The following is a 23015-nucleotide window of genomic DNA, read 5'->3' as shown; positions in this document are numbered from 1 at the left end:
AGCCCTGAAGAGGAAACGATTTTCCTAGCAGTTTGGGGTGGGGGGAGGCGGGGAGCGGCGGTGGGGAGCGCTGGAGGGTCTTTTGTGTCCAGCTGTAGAAATCATAGCTTTCAAAAACTTTTCCCAAACTCCTTTGTGCGGACATCACTTCTGCGTGACTGGTTCTCCTGTTCCGAGTACATCCTATCCCTTCTTAGAAAGTTTATAGGAGCTGCTCAAACACCCTTTTCGCCCCCCTCCTCCCCTCCCCTCCTCAGGATCCCTCCTTTATCTCCCCTCCTTTCCCTTTCAACCCCCCTAAATTAATCTACAAAAAAGTCCCACTCGCAGATACACCACAGCTTTCTACCCTGCCCTAACAAATATCACCCCACCACAAAAAAAGACGTTTACAGAAGTCCAGTTCATTTGCTAACCTAACCACACAAAAATACCCAACAGCCCCGAATCAAAGATCTGGCTCCTGGCTCCGGTGCGGAGAGATCAGTTTGTTGGTTTGGCAACCCACAAATGTTCCCAAAACCAATCACAGGGAGCTTATCTGAATATATATATCTTTCCTGGCATTACAGCCTAGCAAGTGACACCTTGACCTACCTAACCCATCACCCAATTCTCTCCCTTCCTGGATCCCCCTCCTCCCCTCCAAAAAAGTGAATCCAGATTTCAAAAAGTGCCTTTGCAAGGAAACCGGAAGACACGACCATTGCTTGTGCTAGAACCATTTTAATATAATTATACATATCTGCCAAATCCAGAAAAGAAAAGGTTTATGCATATATTTCTCTTTTTTTTTCAATTGCACATCTGCAAGCATTAAAAACAACAATGAATTTCTCTTTTTGGAAATTCAAGGTCAGAGCAATTGACCAATGTCTTAAATATTTGTCTCCTTACCCCCTCCCCCAACAGTAAGCTATTGTTAAGCAGATGAATTTTAAAAGTCCTTGTGTATTTTTGATCTATTGACAGGGTTTGTTTTCCAAATCTCGTGGTTCATTCTTTCATTCAGAGACAGTTTGTTGTAAAAAGGTTTTTGTTTTGTTTTTTTTCAGTGCAGTTTACCTCTGGTGAAAGGCAATTTTTTTAAAAAAGAGAGAGAGAAAGGAAGAAAGAAAGAAAAGAGAGAGAAAGAGAAGTGGTCATATGTAATTCACTTGCTCAAATTTCACTGTTAATTATAACCTATTTAAAATCACAGCAGAACCCCCTGCTGGCACGGGGTCTATGGTTGCATACAATACAGGAGATCACAGTTTTAAAGTCTAGCACAGATTAAAAACCACATATGTACCATTTATATAAGACACACACTGATTGTCTCTTAAAAACTACATATTGACTCCTTATGGACATTATTCTTATTTTTCCCCCCTCTTAAATAAAGTAGTGCAGCTAAGACAATCAGACTCACAACCCCACATTGCTCTGAACCGAGTTCTTTCTTTGTGTTGTTTCCTGGATTCTCCTGTGGCCAACTTTGCCAAACGCTGGCTCGGAAGCAATTAAAGGAGCTCAAGAGAGAGAGAGATATAGACATTGTCCTTTTTTTGTTGTTGTTTTTTAAAAATGTTTTGAACCAAAGGGTTGGATGACAAACTGGGGAGGAGGAGAGAGGAAGGGGTGTGTTTTCTTCCCCATACACACAAAAAAAGAAAGAAAAAAGAAAAAAATCTAGACATTTTCCTTTAAAAAAACAAACCACACACACACACACAACCAACCCAGCCCACCCCACGGAAAACTTGGCCCATAGTTGGAAAGATCTCCCATCCCATTCAGACAAAGGAACTCAACAAATAGGCTAAAACTATGAAGAACATAGTGGGCTGTGAGTCTGTCCCCATAAGGTGTCCTTCCTTCTTCTCTTCCTTTCCAGAGCTTCTGAGCGAGAGATTAAATCAGCAGAATAGATCACGGCACACTGTCTTTCTTGTCTTTTCAGTTGTTTATTTACTTGCGTCCTGCTCGCGTTTCTCTTTTAATTTAAAACCAAAAGACCTGACTACAAGTTGGAATGTTCGACCTGCCATGGGCACTGTCTCGTCTGTCCCGACAACATCTTCACGATCCTTATTGTTATCAACCGTCACCATCGAGCGCAAAAGGGTTCCTAACAGGTCTTCACAAAACCTGGAACTTCCAGGAGGACGTCTGGTCTTTATAATCCAAGCAGTCAGCATTGAAGTTTAGCTTCCAGGAGGCCGTTTGGTCCTTATAATCCAAGCAATCGGTGGTCGAGTTAAACCCCAAACTTGAAGCCCCATAGCCCTGGGTGGAGAGTGAAGCCGGAGACTGGTTGAGATGGCTGGCAACGGCATTGGTGCCCATGGGGCTAAGGGCAGCCCCTGGTCCGGGGAGCTGGTGGTGCATAGGGGTTAGATAAGATCCACAGTCCATCCCTCCAAAATAGGAGGTTGAGCCAGCGTACCCTTGGCTGTAGCCAGAAGCCTGAGTGTAGGTCATAGGGTAAGACCTCTGCATGCATGAAGAAGAGGTGGACAGGGGGTCAGAGAGTGGGGAGATGGAGGCAGGGCTCCAGATGGACACTGGGGCACTGCTGCTGGAGATGGTAGGGACTGAGGTGCTGGTTGGAGGCGTAAACTGCCCACTGGTCCCACTCTCTGAACTCACTTCTCGGGCTGGAGAGCTCTTCTTCTTCGCGGGCCTCACTTTGTTCTGGCCCCCATTCTGCTGCTGCTGCTGCTGTTGGCGACACTTGGCGCGCCGGTTTTTGAACCACACCTGGAAAACCAATAGGAAAAAGGAAAAGTGGAACAGAAGAAGAACGCTTGTTAGTCATGTAAATCGCTGCAAAGTCGTACGCAACAATGGCTCTGATTTCAAGGTAGAATTTAAGGGCAGGAGGAATTCCATGGATAAAGACCACCGCTCTTATCAAATCTTTTTCCTTCCTTCAAAATTCCTTGTGTGCTTTCTTCAAGCAGGTCAAGAGTCAACGTTGGCTCACCACAACGCAGTGCGTGGTTTGAACGGCAGGTTTCAGGGAGCAAGGAGCATATTTGTTTCAAAACTTTGCTTTTCATGACAACTCTAATCCTAAATCTGATCAGCTTTGCTCATTGAATGGAAAGATTACCTTTAGCATACCCTGGACTCCCCAAAGCACAGCAGCCTCTGGTGAGAGGCAGACAACACCTACAATTCAACCCGACGAATAACCTGCCTTAATATTTTTTGGGTGAACTTTTCAGTTAGTCTTCCCAATTTCTTTGCTCCCATCAAAATTCCTTGGGTATTTTTTTGTTTTTACTTAAGCAGGATATTTATTTATTTATTCAGCTGAAGGAGAAAAATATGGTGATAGCTCTGACGGTAGTGTGGCAACATGGAAGCAAAGCCAACACATGTCTAGCTTGGAGGCTTCTGTGATGGTTTATCACCTGCGACTGGTCAATGGGAGCCAAGAGCTGCGGTTTGAGTCAAGGTGACCAAGGATGGTCACCATGAGATTTGAGTCCTCAGCAGCCAGATATGATTTGACTGTTCCATCGTACTCTCCCTTCTCTCAGCTTCCTCATATTTGAGACTCCCTGATAACTGGTTTCCTGTACCGGGCAAGAGAGACTCTACAGCCTTAATGCAGCAAGGGATCATCACCAACGCTTGTATCTCAGACCACTAAAAGGAATGTAAGAGTTGGAAGCTCCTATATGGCACCAGCTTGACCTCAGGGGATTCCGACCAGTGATTTCACATGTAGAACTAAGCAAACCCAATTGCTTAAGAAGGCCACTTTGGGGAAAGGGTGGGTGGGTGGGGGAGAGGAGAGAAGCCCCTCCCAAGCCTGTGAGCTTGCCAGCTTAGGGTACCCCAAGGACCTCCACTTAAGTCCTATTGAAGTCAAGCCCTTAATTAAAAAGAACAGAGTATTAGAAAGGGAGGGGGGTTTTAACAATTAAGGGAGCAATTGGGTGGGAGGGAAGCAAGCTTGTTCTTTTAAATGAGCTGCATATTCTTTCCTCTTCCAGCCCACCTACAGGATCAGGTCTTTGAATGGGGAGCAGTCAGCTAGGAAGCTGAGTAACCCTCTCCCTGCTTCCTGTTCAGAGTCACAGTAGGGTTGGACTGACATTAAAGGCCTCCATCCGAGGCGCATGCAAGGGAGAGCATTCTCCAGTGGAATCAATGGGAGTTGCTTTCAAACAGCCTGGTTTCAAATGGGGCGTGTGCTTGTGTGTGTGCCAGTTCCAGCTTTTCCTCCCTCGAACACAACACCCTTGCACCATCCAAGAGGCGCAGTCCTCTGAACGGCCACCCTGAGTCTCCATGATGTTCTGGACTCCCTGACTTCCCAAGGCTAGGTCATGACTTTCTACCGCTCAAAGTTATAAGATGGAGGCTAGGTTTGTGCAGGGCAGCTGTGAGCGGTTGGACAGGATTGTACCATTTTAGACTACGGGGAGAGGGGTGCTCTTTTTAAATGTACCCCAAGTTAATAGAACTTACTGCAAATAGGATAGCTTCCATAGGGATAACTTCAGGAAAGTTTTTAATGTGTGATATTTTAGTGTATTTTTCGTCTTTGTTGGAAGCCGCCCAGAGTGGCTGGGGAAACCCAGCCAGATGGGCGGGGTACAAATAATAAAGAATAAATTATTATTATTATTATTATTATTATTATTATTATTATTATTTATTATTATTATTTAGGGTGATGGGCAGTGGAGTAGCCCATTATTTGATGGAAGAATTCTAACACTTTCCCCTGTATAATGAAAAGCGCTCTCTCTCTCTCTCTCTCTCTCTCTCTCTCTCTCTCTCTCTCTCTCTCTCTCACACACACACACACACACACACACAACTTCCTTCTTTCCCTCCCCAGTTAATTCCACCCTTCATCGTAACCTGATTAAAGGGTGGTCGCGAGGTATAACTCTACATCACTAACAGCCATTAACGCACCCACACCAGCAGATAAAATAAAAAATCCCAACTCAGTTTCGTATATAACATTCCTCCATCTGTCCTTCCCAAGCCTAGGCCAGCTCAAAAAGCCTAGTGGAATGCTTTTAAAGGTAAAGGTAAAGGACCCCTGACAGTTTAGCTAGCTCCAAAATCTAACCCCTGTGGGTACCTGCCTAGGTTCAGTAGGAAAAATATTCCACAGCCAGTGTGTCTCCTTCCCCAGAAGGTCCTATTTATTGTAAGTTGCGGAGTCACCGATTTTGTTTAGTGATGGCAGAAGCAAAAGGGTTCTATGACAGAATCCAAATCGTGGGCAGGATGGTTCAACACCACCGCTGTTTCATGCTGCCACATTGGTACCTGGGAGAAGAGGCATGCTTCTGCCTGACCCCTAAGATATGTAACAAAGGCGTCAGAAGAGAGCATTCCACAAATGGGGAGCCACCACAGAAAAGGCCCATTATTGTATTCCCACCCTCCAGTCCTCTCACAGAGGAAGCACACAAGGAAGGGCCTCAGGTGATGATCACGGGGTCTGGGTCGGGTCATGGTACCCCAGGCCATTGCCCACCAGCTGCTTCACAGTGGTTTCTGCTTGTTTTAATTTTGAATACTAAAAGTTTTGCTTATCAGGAAAAAGGAGGAGGAGGAAGCGGGGGGGGGGGGGGAGAGGAAGGAAAGAAGCAGCCGAGGAATGTGTTATATCCTTCCTGCTTTTTCCTCTGCTAAATATTGCTTTTGAATAGCAAAGTAAATGTTGCTTCTTAATATTGTTCTGGGCTGCAAGCATTTTAAATGTTTGGCATCATAGCCTACTGAGGCACTGCTGCTTTTTAAAAAGAAATAAATTTGGTGGTGCATAATCATGCTAAGTTTGCTTTACTCATTGTGTGATTTACCGTATTTTTTGCTCTATAAGACTCACTTTTTCCCTTCTAAAAAGGAGAAATGTGTGTGCGTCTTATGGAGCGAATGCAGGCTATGCAGCTATCACAGAAGCCAGAACAGCAAGAGGGATTGCTGCTTTCACTGCACAGCAATCCCTCTTGATGTTCTGGCTTCTGAGATTCAGAATATTTTTTTTCTTATTTTCCTCCTCCAAAAACTAGGTGTGTCTTGTGGTCTGGTGCATCTCATAGAGCGAAAAATATGGTATATTGTTGTCCACACTAATCAGTTCTAAATAGAAAACCCCAAAATAAATAAATGTAAGTCCTACTAATGTTGCAAATGTTAGGCAGATTTGTCTTTAAAGAAAGCAGCCACATCCCATTAACCTCTTCCTTATCTCTTTGATTGCTCAGCCACCTAATACAAAAATAGCATCTAGGCAAAAATACACAGAATGAAAAGCGTGCTGATTTGTGGTCAACCGTTCGGAGCAGATGATATTCCACAGCCACTAGACCACAGTGGCTTCAGAGCTACAGTACTAAGGAGAGATGCCTATCTGCTTGGCCACCTTACTCCCCAAATTTCTCACTAAGGGCTCATCCTCTGTCTCCCCCCCCCCCACTTTCTCCCAGGAAACCCGAACTTCAGAGCTGAATTAGAATAAATGGCAATTTATTCCGCAGAGTGCCGTCTGTTCTGATCTAGTGCTAAAAAACAGAAGCGTAGACAAGCCCTGAGTGTAACAGGACTGCTCTTTGCTGCTTCATCTATGAGAGAGCATTGAAGAGAAGGGTCCTCTGTTGCAAGAGATCGCCTCTCTTAGCAGTCAGAAAGCCTTGAGCATTTCCACCAAGTGGAACTTCCGCAAGGCATGGAGAACAGCCATTTGCAGAAGGGAGCTTCCCTCCGCAGTTAGTAGAAACTGAACCGCACACACAGACATCTCCCTTCCCCTCCAGCAGGGAAGGAAGTGGGTCTTTCTCTGATCCTACAGTACAGATGGTGGGGGAAGACTTCTACAGGTTGTCTCTGTATCATGTTGTGGGTGGCAAGCACGCGTTTCGAGGGTAATGCATTTTACGAACACGTGTGCCAAAAAGCTGTCATGGCTCCTAGCTCTCCGTCTCAGGTGCCATGAGGTTTGCTGCGCATAATGCGAAAAGACCCCCAAGTCTGCTTAATCACAATGAGGACTAGTGGCCTCTTCATATTAATTACCGTATTTTTCGCTCTATAAGACGCACCAGACCACAAGACGCACCTAGTTTTTGGAGGAGGAAAACAAGAAAAAAAATATTCTGAATCTCAGAAGCCAGAACAGCAAGAGGGATCGCTGTGCAGTGAAAGCAGCAATCCTTCTTGCTGTTCTGGCTTCTGGGATAGCTGCACAGCCTGCATTCGCTCCATAAGACGCACACACATTTCCCCTTACTTTTTCGGAGGGAAAAAGTGAGTCTTATAGAGCAAAAAATATGGTAAACCTTCGGCACATTTTTTTAAAATGTAAAACAGAATTGCAGCATGCACGTCAGTCATGCAGGCAGAGTTGTTGGAAAGCTACAACTAGCTGCACTTTGGTTGGAGGGCACATGTGTGAAAGTGAAGCAGCCATCAAATATATTCCAAGAAATATATTTTGAAAAAGTCAAGCTGGTGCCCTCCAGTTGAGTTGGACTACAATTGCCATCAATGAGGTGCTGGCTGGGGCTGATGGGAGTTGTAGCCCAAAATATTTGGAGGGCACCAGGTTGACGAAGGCTGGAATAGGTATTAAAAATGAAAGCATGAATAAAGGTTTTTAGTAGAACTGATTCCTCTACCTCCCAGTATGGGCAGATTTCTACTACAAACATATTGTTTATACACCTGTTGAACGTGGCAGTTACCGTATTTTTCGTTCTATAAGACGCACCAGACCACAAGACGCACCTAGTTTTTGTAGGAGGAAAGCAAGAAAAAATATATTCTGAATCTCAGAAGCCAGAACAACAAGAGGGATCGCTGCGCAGTGAAAGCAGCAATCCCTCTTGCTGTCCTGGCTTCTGTGATAGCTGTGCTCCTGCATTCGCTCCATAAGACGCACACACATTTCACCTTACTTTTTAGGAGGGAAAAAGTGAGTCTTATAGAGCAAAAAATATGGTAACTGTGTTTAATAGGGATACTAAGGGTCCTTTTTCACACATATCTGTATTCCAGTTCCCAGGCTTTCCCAGAGAGAGTGAGAGGCTATTATACCAGTTTAAGTCTATGGTGTAAATTCGCCTTGCTGCTTCCTGTTGCTTAGAATACACTATTAGTGAGAGAGGTGATGTCATCAAGTGTCTCTTAGGGATGAAAGCACATATCTTTTGACGTGTCTACCACACACCCTTTCTTGCAAACAACTAGGCAGCTGAGCCCATAACTACTGGAAAGCAAGCTTCATTGAACTAAGTGGTCTTTGCTTCAAAATTCAGAGCCCTTTCAAAGGGGAAAAATGTATACATGAAAGTCACGGGAAACTTGTATCTAAATTGAATCATGTTATGATCCAGGGGCTTGCAGATGGCTGGTGTTGGGGAGGAGGGAATTTTTGGGGGTGCGTGTGTCCATACAGCCCTCTCTCTATATATTGCACATATATCCTATGCACAAGTATGACACCGCAGACAAAAATACATCTTCAAAGCATGCATACAGAAAGTGAGCACACATGTGATAGGCTTGCCAGATTTTGAAAAGCAAAAAAGAGGGCGCTATGACGACTCTCATTTTACCCTCTACTATATGTGGGCTATAGAAGCTGTGATATATTGCTGAGCAGGGCAGGAGAAGAGAAGAGGAAAGCAAGACTTCAGCCACCAGTTATGTCTCTGTCTCATCCAGAAAGCAGAGCCGTAAACATTTTGGCAAATTTGAAAAATCCACCCAGACAGACATTTTATCTCTGAAAAAGAGGACTTGTCCTGGAAGAAGAGGACATATGGCAACCCCAGCTATAGTGTAACACTACACTGTAATCTGGATCTAGACTTAAATTTCTTCTTCATATAACATTTTGTTATGTGTGGATCATTTTTGCATTTATGGTCAACTGCGGGGAGAAAGCTTTCCTCCATTACAGAGTTTGCATTTCTCCCAGGACAGCTCCCAAATGACACCTGCCACATAGTTCAGCTTTGGGGTCAGACTACACGGATCCATTTTTGCACCTATTTCATCCAGCGGCAGACACACTCCACTGTAGCCAATGACAAAACAGCCCACCCAATTTGGTTTTAATAGAGCTGGATTTCATCTAGTTTCAATCAACCCTGTGAAGTGAACGGTGGAGGGATATATTTTCTTCTCTCTCTCTCTCTCTCTCTCTCTCTCTCTCTGATGGTTCAGGAATCTGGTGTGAACTCAAAGTGGAATACACAATGTGTGTAGTCATTTGGGGTGGGAGTCAATAATTTAGCATTAGGGTCTCCTTCTTTTATATGACGGAACAGATACAGGGGCCTCTCAAGGGCCAATGGGTTGAGGGACTAAAGGCGATTGGGCTCAATTCTGATCAAAACAGCTGGCGAGGCCAACTAGAGAGTCGAGGGCATGTGTTGCAGCAGCCACCTGGGTCCAGGCTGTACCTGGGTGGGAGAACTACCTGGGAACCACTCGCTCCATGATGGAAGAAAGGAGTGGCATAAACATAAGATGAAAATAAAATATAGAAAGCCACAGAGGGCCTAGGAATTGCCTCCCACATCCGCTCAGTGTAATCCAGCATTTATCACTCTATGATTTAAACATCTTTGCCAGCCTATTTGGTGTTAAATACCACCTGTGGACCATCTTTAGATGGTTTTCCTTTAAAGTATAGCATGCCATGAATTTGAAGTTGTTTGTCCATAGATGTTCCCATAAGTTTAAATCAATATTGTGTTCCATATCCCTAGCCCAACTAAATCATTGATGACTTGACCAACTCCTCCTTCATTTCCTATCCAGTAATAGTTTGTACATTTTAGAAAGAATTTTAACCTTGCAACCTAATAAATTCATTTCAAACTGTGATCTCTGGTCTGCAAATCCCTTCCCCACCGCCATCTCCGAAGGACCTGCATGTCCCACTGCCCAGAGCACATGGTGGCAGAAGTGGACCACCAGATTTAACACTGAGTGCCCTGGACAGGCCCAGCCCAAAAAATTTTGGACCTCAAAGCATAGGACCAAAGCATGGATCTCCCTTCAGCATATGCAATGGGACAGCAGTCTCCAAGGTACCAACAGACTGTATGGAACACACAGCTCTGTCCTCCAGCAGAAGGAAATGACCCTGATAGGCAAACTCGGCCCTCCAGATGTTTTGGGACTACAACTCCCATCATCCATAGATAACAGGACCAGCGGTCAGGGATGATGGGAATTGCAGTTTCAAAACATCTGGAGGGCCGAGTTTGTCTATGCCTGCCCTGTTCCCTAGGGCTTATGAAGAACAGCCAGGAGGCTGCTCTCGCTGCCCCAAGCCCACCAGAACCTGCCACCTGTAGCAGTTGCCTCTCCTTGTCTCATGGTAGGGCCAGCTCCTGGCTCTGGACAGAGAGCGCAGAACCAACCCTGGCTCCTGCTGCAACAACAAGTTCATCTATAGGTGATATACATTTCCAGTCATTTGCAAATCACTCCAACCCACTACTCCTTTCAATATGTGCAGAAATCATCCTAGATTTAAACTCTTTTTTTTTTAAAATGTAGTGTCTTAAGAGGTGGGAATAAAATGAGGAGCTTTGGGGGGCAGGAGGAGGGGGGAGGGAGAGCATGCTAGGTTTGTACTTTCAAGGTCTACATTTTAGGGGCATCATCTGGGGAGACTTGATGGGTGCTCCTTCCGCACCCCGTGTTTCAGGATTAATGGCTACTTAGCTCCCTTCTCTTATAATCAATTAAATGCGTGCGTTTTCTTTTTCTAAAAACAGGCAGGTTACAAAACGTGAATGAGTAACCCTGCTGTGAGTTGTATGAGATTTGGGAAAGCAATCAAAGATTCCAAAATGTATTTATTTTTTGTTGCTGTATTTTAACTTTTATATCCTGCTTTTCCTTCGTTGTGGAATGCAAGGTGGCATATTGATGTGGTTCCCAGGCAGGCACTGACCAGCCACAGATCTGCTTAGTTACAGCAAAGCAAAACCGTGACCTCGTGTGCCTTCAGATTGTGTGTACCATATTTTTTGCTCTATAAGACTCACTTTTTCCCTCCGAAAAAGTAAGGGGAAATGTGTGTGCGTCTTATGGAGCGAATGCAGGCTGCGCAGTGATCCCAGAAGCCGGAACAGCAAGAGGGATTGCTGCTTTCACTGCGCAGCAATCCCTCTTGCTGTTCTGGCTTCTGAGATTCAGAATATTTTTTTCTTGTTTTCCTCCTCCAAAAACTAGGTGCGTCTTGTGGTCTGGTGCGTCTTATAGAGCGAAAAATATGGTATATCTGGTTAAAGCCTTTGCTGAGACTCTTCCACCTGGCCCTCCTGGAAATCAGACACGGCACCCTGGTATATCAAACTCAAGCCACCCTGAAGACCCACACAAGCCACACAAGTTCTCCTGAATGGTAAGCACTTGTCCTGCTGCACAGGACTGTTGTGTGTGAGGAGGTAGAGACAGGATGAGAGACGAAGGCCTATCAAATTTATCTCTCCCCAATTCAAACCTCTTGACTGCTGCCCACCACATTAATCTGAAATGGGTGTGTGTGTCCACTGTTTAATCTGCCTTCACTTTTTTTTGGGGGGGGGTGTTACACTGGAAGCAAGGACTATTGGGGATGGTCCACAGCCCAGTGGTACAGCATCTGAGCTATATGCAGAAGGTCCCAGGTTCAGGCATCCCCAGACAGGGCTGGGAGTGTCTCCTGCCTGAAACCCTGGAGAGCTGCTGCCAGTCAGTGTAGACAATATGGAGCTAGATGGACCAGTGGTCTGATTCCGTATAAGACGACATCCTATGCTTCCTGGCTTTGTTCTACCCATGCCTTTGGGGTGCTAGAGAAGTGGAAAATTGTCTACTGCACTGACCGGTGGAGGCAGTTTCACGCAGGAGTCTCTCTCCCCCCTGGAGGTGCCGGGATTTGAACCTGGGACTTCTCACAAGCAAGGCAGATGCTCTACCTCTGAGCTACGGCCCTTCACACAGGGAGAGCCCTAACCCCACAAGCAGCAGCAGCGCCGCCACCGCCGCCACCTCCTCGGCTTACCTGGACTCTGGACTCGGGGAGATTGATTTTGAGCGCAACCTCCTCTCGCATGAAGATGTCCGGGTAGCGGGTCTTGGCGAAGAGGGCCTCCAGGACGTCCAGCTGCGCCCGGGTGAAAGTGGTGCGCTCCCTCCGCTGCTTCCGAGGGGTGGCTGGGGAAAGAAAAGGACCGCAGGGGTTCAGGGGAAGAAGCCAGCGAGATCACCCCCACGCCACCCGACTGGCAAACTCGCCTCGTGCGCGCGCGCGCGCCCATCCACAAGACCGTTAAGCCGGAGGCTTTGGGCAATCCCGAGGCCAAACACGTTTCCCACGGGAACGAGTCCCCACCCGGAACGCCAGGAGGCTTCTTCTAGAGTAAACACGACGTAAGGGCTCCAACTGCACGTCTACTCAGGGGTAAGCTCCAGGGAATTCACTAGGATTTCCTCCCAAGTAAGGGCGCCTAGGACCGCATCATGCCGTCGCGATCCTTACGCGTGTCCCCCTGGCTTTCAAGGGGAGGCGCTCGGCTTCCTCGCAGATCTGCGCGCACAGAGAGGAAAACTACGTTCCCCAGGGTGGGTGGGAATCCCTGGAGAAAAGTAGGGACTCTCCTCCGCTAAATAGGATCGGGCTGCGCGGCCAACCCGGGGAGAGAAAGCCCTACTTAAGGGAACGGGACTTACTCCCGAGTAAACATGCCCGGGAGATGGGGTTCTAGCACAAGTCTAACCTTAACTCCTAAGGTCCTGTTAAGTGGGCCTGGTGAACAGAGGAGGTGCGCGTCTACTCGGAAGTATGTCCTGTTGAGTTTAATGAAATTTACTCCCAGGTGTAGGGGATTGCACCCTGATTTCGGCAGACCCGAGGAGCCTTGATGAGCGACGCCGAGCGCCTTACGCATAAGTAAACCGCGCGGATTTCAGTGGAGCCCAAAGCAGTCTTGGAGCGAAGGAAAGGGGGAAAATCCCACCAATCATTGGGATCGGGGCAACCTCCGGCCTTGCGCTAGAGCTCAGAACTTAGGCTACGATCCTGCCGCCCCGAGAGTAAACAAACTTGAGCGCAAGACGGGACTCTCATTTGGAGGAAGCGTCCATTCGGGCTGAGAGGCATTCGCGGGTGACGGATCCTATCACCGCGGCTGCAGATTCTCTTAGGCCCTTCTCTACCCGAAACAAGCCCTCAGCCCTTCTCCATCCAAATAGAAGACCCCCACCCCGCGCAGGGTCACCATCTCCAGGTCCTTAAGTTTGGAGCCCCCTTCCTCCCCAAGCAAGCTGTCAGAATCAAAATAAAAACATAAATAAATCCCTGATAAGTCTCCGGGGAAAGCCGCCAAGTTACGCAAAAGTTGTCGCACCTAGGGGAAATGGAATGCTAATTTTGGGGAGATGGGATGGAGTGGGGCGATTCTCCTTTGGTCTTTTTCCTAGGGCGCTTAAACGTATGTGCCGTCGGAAGTCATTTCGGACGCCTGGAAAGTATCCATCGAAGATTGCAGGCAGCCACAACTCCAGAATCTAGCCGGGATCCCCCAGCCCAAAGTACCCTCTGGAAACTCCGACATGCTTTCCAGAATTTCTCTCCATCATTCCCTGGCCCGGTTCCCTGAATGGAAGCCCCCGGTTTGGTTTTTTGCTTACCTGGGTACCCGACGGACGGATGCAGAAGATCCATCCCGGAGGTGGTGAGGCTCAGCCCGTTGACAGCGTAAGGTGGTTGCTTAAGATAAGACATCATGCTAAAGTTGGGGCTGGGTGGAGGAAAGATGGCCAAAATTCCGGGGTGGGGATGGGAAGAGGGGACCGGATCCTCCTCTCCCGCCTTCTGGCTTTTCTTCAGGAGACTGGCGGGCGGAGAAGTCCTCGGAAGGAAGACTGGAGCTCCCGGGTCTACTGGTTTTCAAAAAGAGGGGGAAGAGGGGAGAAGGAAAGAAAGAACGAAATAAATAAATAAATAGAAAGAAAGTGAGCGAGATGAAGGGGCTGCTAGCGCGGGGAGGAAAGAAAAGGTCCCTTTAAGGATCTCTTGCGAGATGGATTGAAAGGAGGCGCCGTCGAGGAGAACTGCTTGCAAAACCGCCAGATGCGCACTGCGGGCGCATCCCTCGGCGTGGCTGCCCAGCGGTCCTCCCCCCCCCCCCCGCGCGCAAAAGTTACAGTGCATATATACAGTAATTGCCTCCTTCTTTAGGAACACCCCCTACTCATACACACACACACACACACACACACAACTCATGGCTACACCGGATTGCTATCCGGGGGGGGGGCATTCGCCTGCGTTTCCCCGGGCTTAGCAAGTAGTTCATTGTCTCCGACCAAACTTGGTTGGGGCCCATTTCGCAGACACAAAGAACTCCTTGGCTAAATAAATAAGGCCGCTAACAAAGCCTCTCTCCAGCCCCCAGCCCCCACCCTTTCCACGTTTTCCTCGACGACAAAAGAGCGTATCTGTTGTCCGGACCCCCACCTCCCCCCCACAAGCTTTTTAATTACCCCGGATTTTGCAATTGCAAGGCAAGAAGCAACCCCCCCCCCAAAAAAGTTTAGAATTAAAATGCCCACTTTAAGAGAAGATCTAAGCTGGGGTTGAAAAGCAAGGGGGGGACGGACGCCTCCCCTGCACCACCAGCCCCTCTATCATTGCATGCCTGAAGTGATTTCTTTCAGCAATTTCCCCCTAATTAGCACTTGGGCTAATTAGATTTAGAGGCAAAAAGAAAAAAAAGAAAAAAAAGACCCCCGTTTTCGAAGACTTTTGGAAATACTGCGAGGGGGGAGGGGAGCTTGTCGCAAGCTAAACAAACAAGTAATTAACTTTTGCAAGAAGTGGGAAAATCTTTTTCTTTTCTTTCCCCTCCAGTTATCTTTGGCGAAGGGGGTTACCTTAATTGGGAGGATTAGAACCTGTGTGTGAGAAGCAGGAAATCAGAGATCCCGGGCGCCCTCCCTCTTCCCAATTTCGGTTTGGAGACCAATCCACAAAGATAAGGGAACTTGCACCGTTGCATTGTCCGTTCCTTCGCCCCCCCCCCATTCTCTCCCCGCCCTCCAGCGGCCTTTCGGAGGTGTGTGTGTTTATTCGTTTTAACACCTATTTGGATGTCAGCCGCCCTTTGAACCGCCCTCCCCGCAAAGTCCGATTGATTCCGTCCCCCCGCCGCTAAAGCGTCTCAGGATTCCGAAAGGTGATGCTAACCGTTCCTGACAGATCCAGTCCTTGAGCATTTGAAGGAAGGAGATCGGTGACTGCAAGGATCTAATGAGCTCGAAATTTGAGGAGAAGGAGGAGGTTGGACCGGTTACCCCCCCCCCCCCGCTCTCCGCTCGTCCAGGAAATAAAGAATTGTGTGGATGGCTTGCTGTTAATAAATCGTTCTTATCTAATTTCTGTATTTTCGTTTCTCTTTGGGGGAAAGGCGAGGTTATTTCATTCTCACCTGCCCAGCCCTCCGAGGTTAGGCGGAGAGAGTTGAGTTTTGAACTCAGATCTCCCCAAATTATCACCACAATCTCTCCCACCCACCCCAAGTTTAGCAGACTTGATGAACTTGCTCCAACCCTTCCCAAGACAATCTTATAAAAACCGCTTCCATTACTGGGAGTTTACAGCCACCCTAAATTGTTCCCACTTTAACAGGAGGTCCAGATTCCAAATGGAAATCCTACCTCGTTTCTGTCCCCCAACCCCAAGCCCGTTTCGAGCTATGTAGGCCAGCCATAAGGAACGTTTACTCAGGAGCAAAAGCCCTTTGACCTCAATGACATTGATCTCCAAGTTAAGCGTGACTAGAATAGCAGGCGTTTACGCCTAAGATGAGTTTAATGCATTTCGTAAAACTTCCTTGGAAGGGAAAGCTACATTCCTTACCTCCGCCCGAGGTTTACGGGACTTACTTCGGAGTAAGGATGCAGAGGCTTGGGCTGCACATCTATTCGAGTCTGCCACCGCCCTTCCTTACAGCCCCGATCCATTTATACAGAGGCAAATCCATTTCTGCTCCTTCCCAGGCGGAGGACTCGCAAAAGCCTCATTAGACTCAAACGAAACCCCCGCGAGGAACTGGATAATGACGCCATCTCTGGGAAAGCGAAGCCTGGAACTTAGGCCGATGACGTCACGAAACGCGCACGCACGCACACACCCAAGCCACAGAATCAACGCCCCAACCTGCGCGTCGTTCTGAACATGCACCGGACCCGAGTCCACGCGTGTTTATTCGAAGGGACGCGGGCCCATACAGACGACCACAAGAATCCCAAAGGAAATTCTCTCTGGGGGAACGTGCACGTCCGTATGCTCCGGCCCACAAACCAAAGGGGTCTTTTGCGGCAGCCGCACATCAGACGCGTGAGGCGCTAAAATGGTTTCCCGCATCCACGCTGTGGCGGGGCTGATTCTCACGTAGGGAGGGGCAAGATATCGCAGCCTTACTTGGAAGGAATGCCCCCCTTATATCCAAGGAAGGTTCTTCCGAAATCCTGGCGCAACGCGGTCCTCCACACGCACTCCTGTGGCTAGGAGTCCCCATTCATCCACCAGAGGTTTCATCAGGTTAAACGCGTGAGGGACCCATTCAGTCGACCAACTCTGCACTGGAGAACCCAGGCTGGAGGGGAACCGTCGATTAAATAATTGCCTCCCCGCCCCCTCAAGTTTCATTAATGGAGGAGATGTTAAGCAATTCGCTCAAATTTAAAGTGAAAAAGATCGCTGCGAGCCCTGAAAGAAGTATTAATTGGAAGCTCAGGTCTCAGGGAGCCAGGATGTGGGGAAATGCGGCTTAGAGTTCTGCAGGAATATATATAGGGAAATGCTTAGCATCCGATTGCCTGCGGTGTATTAATTTTACCAGAACCTATTAAGCTAGTATAGGCAAACTGTTGGCCCATTTTAAAAAATCCAAAAGCCATATTAGACACTGCTTTGTGATATTTTGGTCGACCTAATAAAGGCATTAGCTTCTAATGTGGATTTAAAAATATATACCTAAGCATAAAGGAAGACGCGCATTTTCTTTTTGTCTTAAGAATTAAAAATGAGAGAGAGAGAGGATAAATGGCAATTGTTTCTAAATATATAGGGGCCAAGCCAGCTAAAACTAAGAGTCCTCCAATCAGTGGGAAAGAATTCGGCAGGCGTTTAAGTTTCCCCACTGAAATCAAAAGGGCAAGTTTTTGGGCGGGGGAGGGGGAGAGAAAGTTCCCAGCTTAATTTTGCAACAATTTTGCCTGGCCGAGCAAGTGCATTTGCCTTAATACGCATTTTACAAATTCTACTTCTGTTATTCAGAAGCTCCACAATGCCCAATGGAGATATCTGAGCTTACTAGGGAGTCCAATCCCATACTTGTTATAAAATCTAAATTCATTTGGAAGTTAGTTTTATTTATAAGTAAGGAAAATGTCTTTAGGGTGGTAAAGTGCTTGTAAAATCAACTTCTCCCTCCCTTTTTTAAATTAAACAGATATAATTCTTTTTTTAAAAAAACCAACAATACTTGAGAAAGTTAAGGTATTTAACGCTGATCTCCAAAGAACATTAGAGCACATATTTAGGACACCTGCGCTGTTGTTCATTTATTTTATAGCTATCCAGATCCATTTAAGTCAATCTCAGTTTTACAATTAATTTCAGTGATTTAACACCTTAGTACACGTACCCGGGAGTAAACCCTACTGAACGGAGTAAACCTCTGAGTAAACATGCCCAGAGATCGGGGTGCAATATTTTATTATTATTATCACTGTATTATTATTAAGGAAAGTCAGTCATCGGCAGCTGAGCTTGTGTCAGCTACACAATTATTACAGCGCCCAGGATCAGCTCAAAGGAAGCGCGTTGAAGCCGCATTAATCGCTACTAATCGGCGCAATCCTCTCAGTGTTTACTCGGAAATCTGTCCCACCCAGTCCAACTGCGTTTACTCCCTTGTAAGTGCGTCTTAGGGGTGCAGTTTAAGGCTGAGATTCTATGCACACTTGACAAGGAACACAGCAGGACTTACTTCTGAGTAAGCATGGATATGTTTGCGCTGCAATCCTAGCCGCGCTTGCTCGGGAGTAAGCCCCATTGAACTAGGTGGGGCTAACTTCTGAGTAAATATGCATCGGGTGGACATCCCCTTTGGGTCTTTCGGGTCCGCCGCTCCCCAAACCCAATACTTTTTTTTAAGCAAAGGCTGGTTAGAGAGAGATATACAGGATAAGTTTTGAAGTGCCAATCATGTTGGGTCGCTATTTTTTTTAAAGTCAGATCCTGTTTTCACCGCCTCCAAACTCTCCTCAAGTTTCCTTTAGAAACAGCATGCAAACCTTCCATGGACCCGATCCAGCCCCCAGTCAAGCGTGTTGAAGCACCATTTATTTCACCGGGGGATGGGAGAGAACCACGTGCTCCAGAAATCCACTAGATTTCACCTAAAGAAGTGATTTCCTTTTAAAGAGGAATCCTTTCCTCTGGTAACCAGACACGCGCATACATTTTCCCCACGGAGTGGAAAGAAGACACTTGCTTTTGCGCGCCGAGGCTGCGACCCCCAAGTACACCTTACTCTCGAGCAAGCCTCCTTGACACCCAGGATTCTTACTTCTGAGTAATCACCCTTCGGCTGGCGCGGCTAAAACTAATGGAGACAAAGAGACGCTCTCAGTTTTGCAAAGCTTTCGGGAGGGAAAACTTTTCCCTCGCCTTCCCTACCTGATCCGAAGTCAAGCCCGTTTAAGCAAAGGACGAGTGAGCTGGCTCGTCTGGCCTTGTCCACTGAAGACGTGGATCTAACGGCTGTTCCGTGCAATCTGTCGCTTCAGCCTCTCCCTCTCCTCACCCCCCTCTCCAGACCCCCCCTCAAGGACCCCATGTACCAGTTGCTCTGTCCCTGCTCAATTATAATTACCCCGTCCAAGAATTAATTATAATAAATGTTTTCTTGATAAACTAACGAGATAATCCGGGCGGCACACGTTCCTTAATTACGGGACGCCTGCAACAGCTCTCAGGATCATTTGGGTTGATTAATTTTCTGCATGGTGACGATGAAAGAAAACATTATATAGACTGGCAGAGGGGCGAGCCGAGAGCGCACCAGGGCCGTAAGCAGTTGGAGACCCCGCGTTCCCCTCCCTGCCTCTTTGCAGACGCAAATACTTCCCAGAAGGAAAACAACAACAAAACAAAAAACAGCATATGAATGCAAAGTCCTCTCTCCCCCTCCCCCACCTATCTGCTCTTCACTCCTTTCACAAATGCACACACCGATCTTTTTCTCAAAACCGAATTTCCACCGCGCGAATATTCCTAACCCTGGGCCTTCCCATAGTTTTGGATTCCGCGCAACCACTTTCGCACTTCTTTCCTGGGGTGGGGAGGAAGAGGAAGAAGGCGCCAGAAGTTCCCTACCCCCCCAAAAAAAAATTGTTTGGGGACTTCGAAAGCCCTTCGGGCTGAAAATCTGGGAAGCCCCAAGCGGGAGGGTGGGCGCTCTGACCTACACAGAGCGTCGTTCCGAATTAGTCAATTCGGTTTTTCTCTAGGGCGTTCCTCCTATTTGCTAAAGGAGGCTTATTTCGGCGTAGACTGCAAAGCTCTGTTTATTCACTTTCTTGGGAGTAAACTCCACTGAACTCCGAGCGAGAAGATGCACATCTTAGATCCTTCGGTCCTCAAATAATCCCAAGATCCGCTTGTTGATGGGAACAGAGGAGACGTGGATCGAACCCGAAAGTGGGTCTCTCTGCTCGCTTAACTAGGACGTGGATTTCGGAGGACGTGGCTGACCCACGCTCTCACAACGAGAGGAAGTCCCATTGCTTTTACCTCCGAGTAAACGTGAGTAGGCTCGGCCTCCCTCGGGCCCTTTGCATTAGGACTTAAAACACCACCCAAGATTTGGAAAGTCGAATCCCACTAGGGCGCAGAAGGCGCGGGCCACGATCCCAAACGCCTCTCATGCTCTCCCTGCAATAAGAACCAAGCTGAAATGGGCGGGCTCTCCGGGGAATGATGCTTAGAACCGTGGAAGTTTCCAATAGGATATACTGCTTTAAAAAAAAAAGTTGAAGCACCTAAGAGCACAGAGAATATTTTATTTTTCCTTTACAAAAGAGAGAAGTTTATCTGCCCAATCCATGTATTTATATTCAACCTTATAGCTGTGCCAATGAACGCGACAATTTACAAGACAAACCGATTACAAAAAAATAAGCTTTCATTTAAGGTAAACATATACGACTCCGATATTTTTGCATGGATGCGTGCGTCCGATTGCACACATCCAACACAAGCCTGAAATACTTTCTAGCCCAATCCTCTGGACGCTGACTCAGAAGGAAGCCCAACTGAATTCAGTGGGAGTTACTCCCAAGGAAGCGCGCATTGAGATTGCAAACCCAAGACTTAAGTGGAAGCAACGGAGCTGCGCGCTTAAGAGCGTGTTTGCTTTAAAATAGAAAACACAAATAAGCCTTCGGGCAACAAAAATATTTTGCCCATTCCATACTCTAAAGTTCCTATTTTTTTAATTAAAAAGGAGGAGGAGGAAATATCTCCCTGCTCACACGTTCAGGAGCTACTTCTAGGAAAACATTTAGACCTATTCGGTGATTTTTTAAGGAAATGCTGCATCGGCTGCCTGTGTCTCAAAAGCGCGTTACGCGCGCGTGTATTGCTCGGAGACCAGTGGTAGGCGCAGGCCAAGCAGGGCAGGAGGCGCCCGCGATCCTTCGCGCGTTTACTCCGCCGCAGCGCCTCCCCAGCCCCACACAAGGGAGACGATCCCCGCGACTCCACCCCACCGACGCCAAGGGGGCTTCCTTCTAAGCAAACCAAACTGGATCCGGGTGGGATGAGGAACGGTTGCCTGAGGTTCCCCAGGAGAAAGAATCTGGGTCCGTTATCACGAGCGCTTTCTCAGGGCTAAACCAGGCGCAGCGAAGGGTGTTGTTGTTTTGCACAAGCGAAATCAAAACGGCTTTTCTGGTCCGCATGGAATATCTTTCCCCACCCACCATAAGAAAGAGAAAGAGAGAAAGTCAGGCTTAAGGGGTCTCCATTTCTCCCATGCGCGCCTTGTCTTGCCTGCTTCAGAGTGTTGTGCGCCCCCAAAGCTTGCTACCTTAGCAACACCCGTAGCCCATGAAACCAACGAAGGCACGAAAGATAAAACGGGGAGGGGGGAGTCTCTCCACCACGTTGGTTCCTACCTGGCCAGCCCCCACCCCTCTGAACTTTACCCGCCCCCTTCCCAGCTACCACTTTCTAGCTCAACTCTCTCTCATTTAACCCAACTCTCCATTCTTAGAGTCTCCTTCGCGCGTTTCGAAGACCCAGCGCCGAGTTTGCCAAACGACCCCCGCTCCCTCCACCCCCGTCTAGCGATCGGAGTCTCAGGGAGAAACCGGCTTCTCAGTAACCCGGGAGCCGGGTGGGTTTAATTCCCAAAGAAAGGAAGAAAAATAAATATTGGATTCACAACATGCCAGCTAAGCCGCAAACTTTACAGCGAAACCGTTTTCGCACCCCACCCCTTACTCCGGAGGGACGGTGGTCGCAAATCTATTTTGTGTACACTGACTGGGAGAGAAGCCTATTGAATTCAGGGGGATTTACTTCTGGGTAAACAAGGGCAGCATTGGTCTGAGGCGTGAGTAAACCTAAGTGCTTGCTGAGAAGTTACCTTTGGATTAACTGTCCGCCCCGCGCCCCCCTTCCCCCCAAAACCCCCCGCTTTATACCTCTTGAATTTTCATTGGGCTGTATTTTAAATTTAGTTATTATTGTGGTTATTGGGGGGGAAGGAAGGGGAGGGTTTGCAAAATTTTCATTCGGAATGAAAATTCTGGTTTATTTTTTCATTTCCACCGCCCCCGAGACAAGAAAAGCAATTAACCCAGAAGGCCCAGGCGGAGCAGAAGAGGCTTAAAAAAGAAAACAAAAATAGAATAAACACGATGTGCTCGTTTCAAGTCGTTCTGCAAAACGGAATCGAAATAATAAGGTGACATTTTAACGACTTTTTAGGAAAACAAACAAAATATCTCTAGAACTCTATCGCCGAGATACGTTTGGTACTGTTGTAATTCCAGGGAAAAGAGCTAACCGCTTCTTTAAAAAAAGAACAAACATATACACATGTCCTTTTCTCTAAGGAGTGATAAAGTCCCCTTAAATTAAAATGCAACTTACTTTTTTTTAACGCTTCGAGGTTTTAAAAGGGAGGAAACTCTTAACGTTCCGGTTAAAGCGTTCTTTTAAAATGAAATTAACAAGATATAAAACATCAATCCTTTTTTTAAAAAAAGGTAACAGATAGATTTCTCACTTACCTTAAAGCTTCAAGAAAATCTGCACGTTTAAAAAAAAGCAGGGGCAAAACAACGCGGCCGAGTTATCCGAGTTCGTCAAAGCCAGAGTTTGTTCGTCCTACAAAAGAGACCACAAGGAAGAGCGTTAGACACCTTCCGCCTTCTTCCAGAAGTAAAAAAGCTGTATTTTAAATTTAGTTATTATTGTGATTATTGGGGGGAAGGAAGGGGAGGGTTTGCAAAATATGCTACCTGATTCTTAAACAATATATATATATTTTTGGAAAAAAATTAAAAAGCACCCTCAAGCACCCCCACAACCCCCCCTCTGGACAGTGGAGGGGCGTCGTGGCAGGTTGCGCTGGAGTAAGATTTGACTTTTTGAATAATGGTGGCGGAACGCTGGAAGGGCTCTCTCTCTCTCTCTCTCCCTTGCTCTCTCTCTCTCTCTCTCTCTTTCTCTCTCTCTCTCTCTCTCCCTCGTTCCCTCTCCCGGGTTGGTTTGCTGCGAAAGCGCCTGTCGGGCAACTTTTTTGACGCGGGCTCTCCAACCAATGGCAAGCAGGGAATGATTGACACATCTAAGCCAGAGGGAAGAGAATAAAAACAGACAAGAGGGGGAAGAGGAAAAACAGGGCACAGCGTCGCCAGGGGGGCAATCAGACAACAAATAGCAGTTACTTTTAAAA

At 47.2% G+C, this 23015-nt stretch overlaps 1 protein-coding gene across 3 annotated transcripts; it reads right to left on the bottom strand.

Annotated features, from left to right (window-relative positions):
* Positions 1–706: 706 nt before the first annotated feature.
* OTX2 (orthodenticle homeobox 2) lies at positions 707–22819 on the bottom strand. Of its 3 annotated transcripts, none has more exons than XM_053393264.1 (5): positions 22579–22819; positions 22344–22444; positions 13666–13917; positions 12038–12189; positions 707–2745 (listed from the first exon to the last, which is right to left on the bottom strand). In XM_053393264.1, exons 3-5 carry the CDS (start codon positions 13760–13762, stop codon positions 2125–2127), a joined length of 870 nt encoding a protein of 289 aa, XP_053249239.1. In that variant the 5' UTR covers positions 13763–13917; positions 22344–22444; positions 22579–22819; the 3' UTR covers positions 707–2124. The 3 variants fall into 3 exon arrangements, with proteins under 3 accessions (XP_053249239.1, XP_053249328.1, XP_053249420.1); XM_053393353.1 differs by having other exon boundaries at positions 22348–22444; XM_053393445.1 differs by lacking the exons at positions 22344–22444; positions 22579–22819 and adding an exon at positions 18725–18796.
* Between the last annotated feature and the right edge of the window lie 196 nt (positions 22820–23015).

Source organism: Podarcis raffonei, chromosome 1, assembly GCF_027172205.1.
Source record: "Podarcis raffonei isolate rPodRaf1 chromosome 1, rPodRaf1.pri, whole genome shotgun sequence".
Lineage (NCBI taxonomy): Eukaryota > Metazoa > Chordata > Lepidosauria > Squamata > Lacertidae > Podarcis > Podarcis raffonei.
Note: the sequence above shows the minus strand (reverse complement) of the source record. Positions and strands in the feature narration are given on the sequence as shown.

Coding starts and splice junctions, on each gene's coding strand:
- OTX2 (XM_053393264.1), bottom strand. CDS start 13,762: ATGATGTCTTATCTTAAGCAACCACCTTACGCTGTCAACGGGCTGAGC. Junction 12,190..13,665: donor TCCGTCCGTCGGGTACCCAG/GTAAGCAAAAAA, acceptor TTCTTTCCCCAG/CCACCCCTCGGAAGCAGCGG. Junction 2,746..12,037: donor TCCCCGAGTCCAGAGTCCAG/GTAAGCCGAGGA, acceptor TTGGTTTTCCAG/GTGTGGTTCAAAAACCGGCG.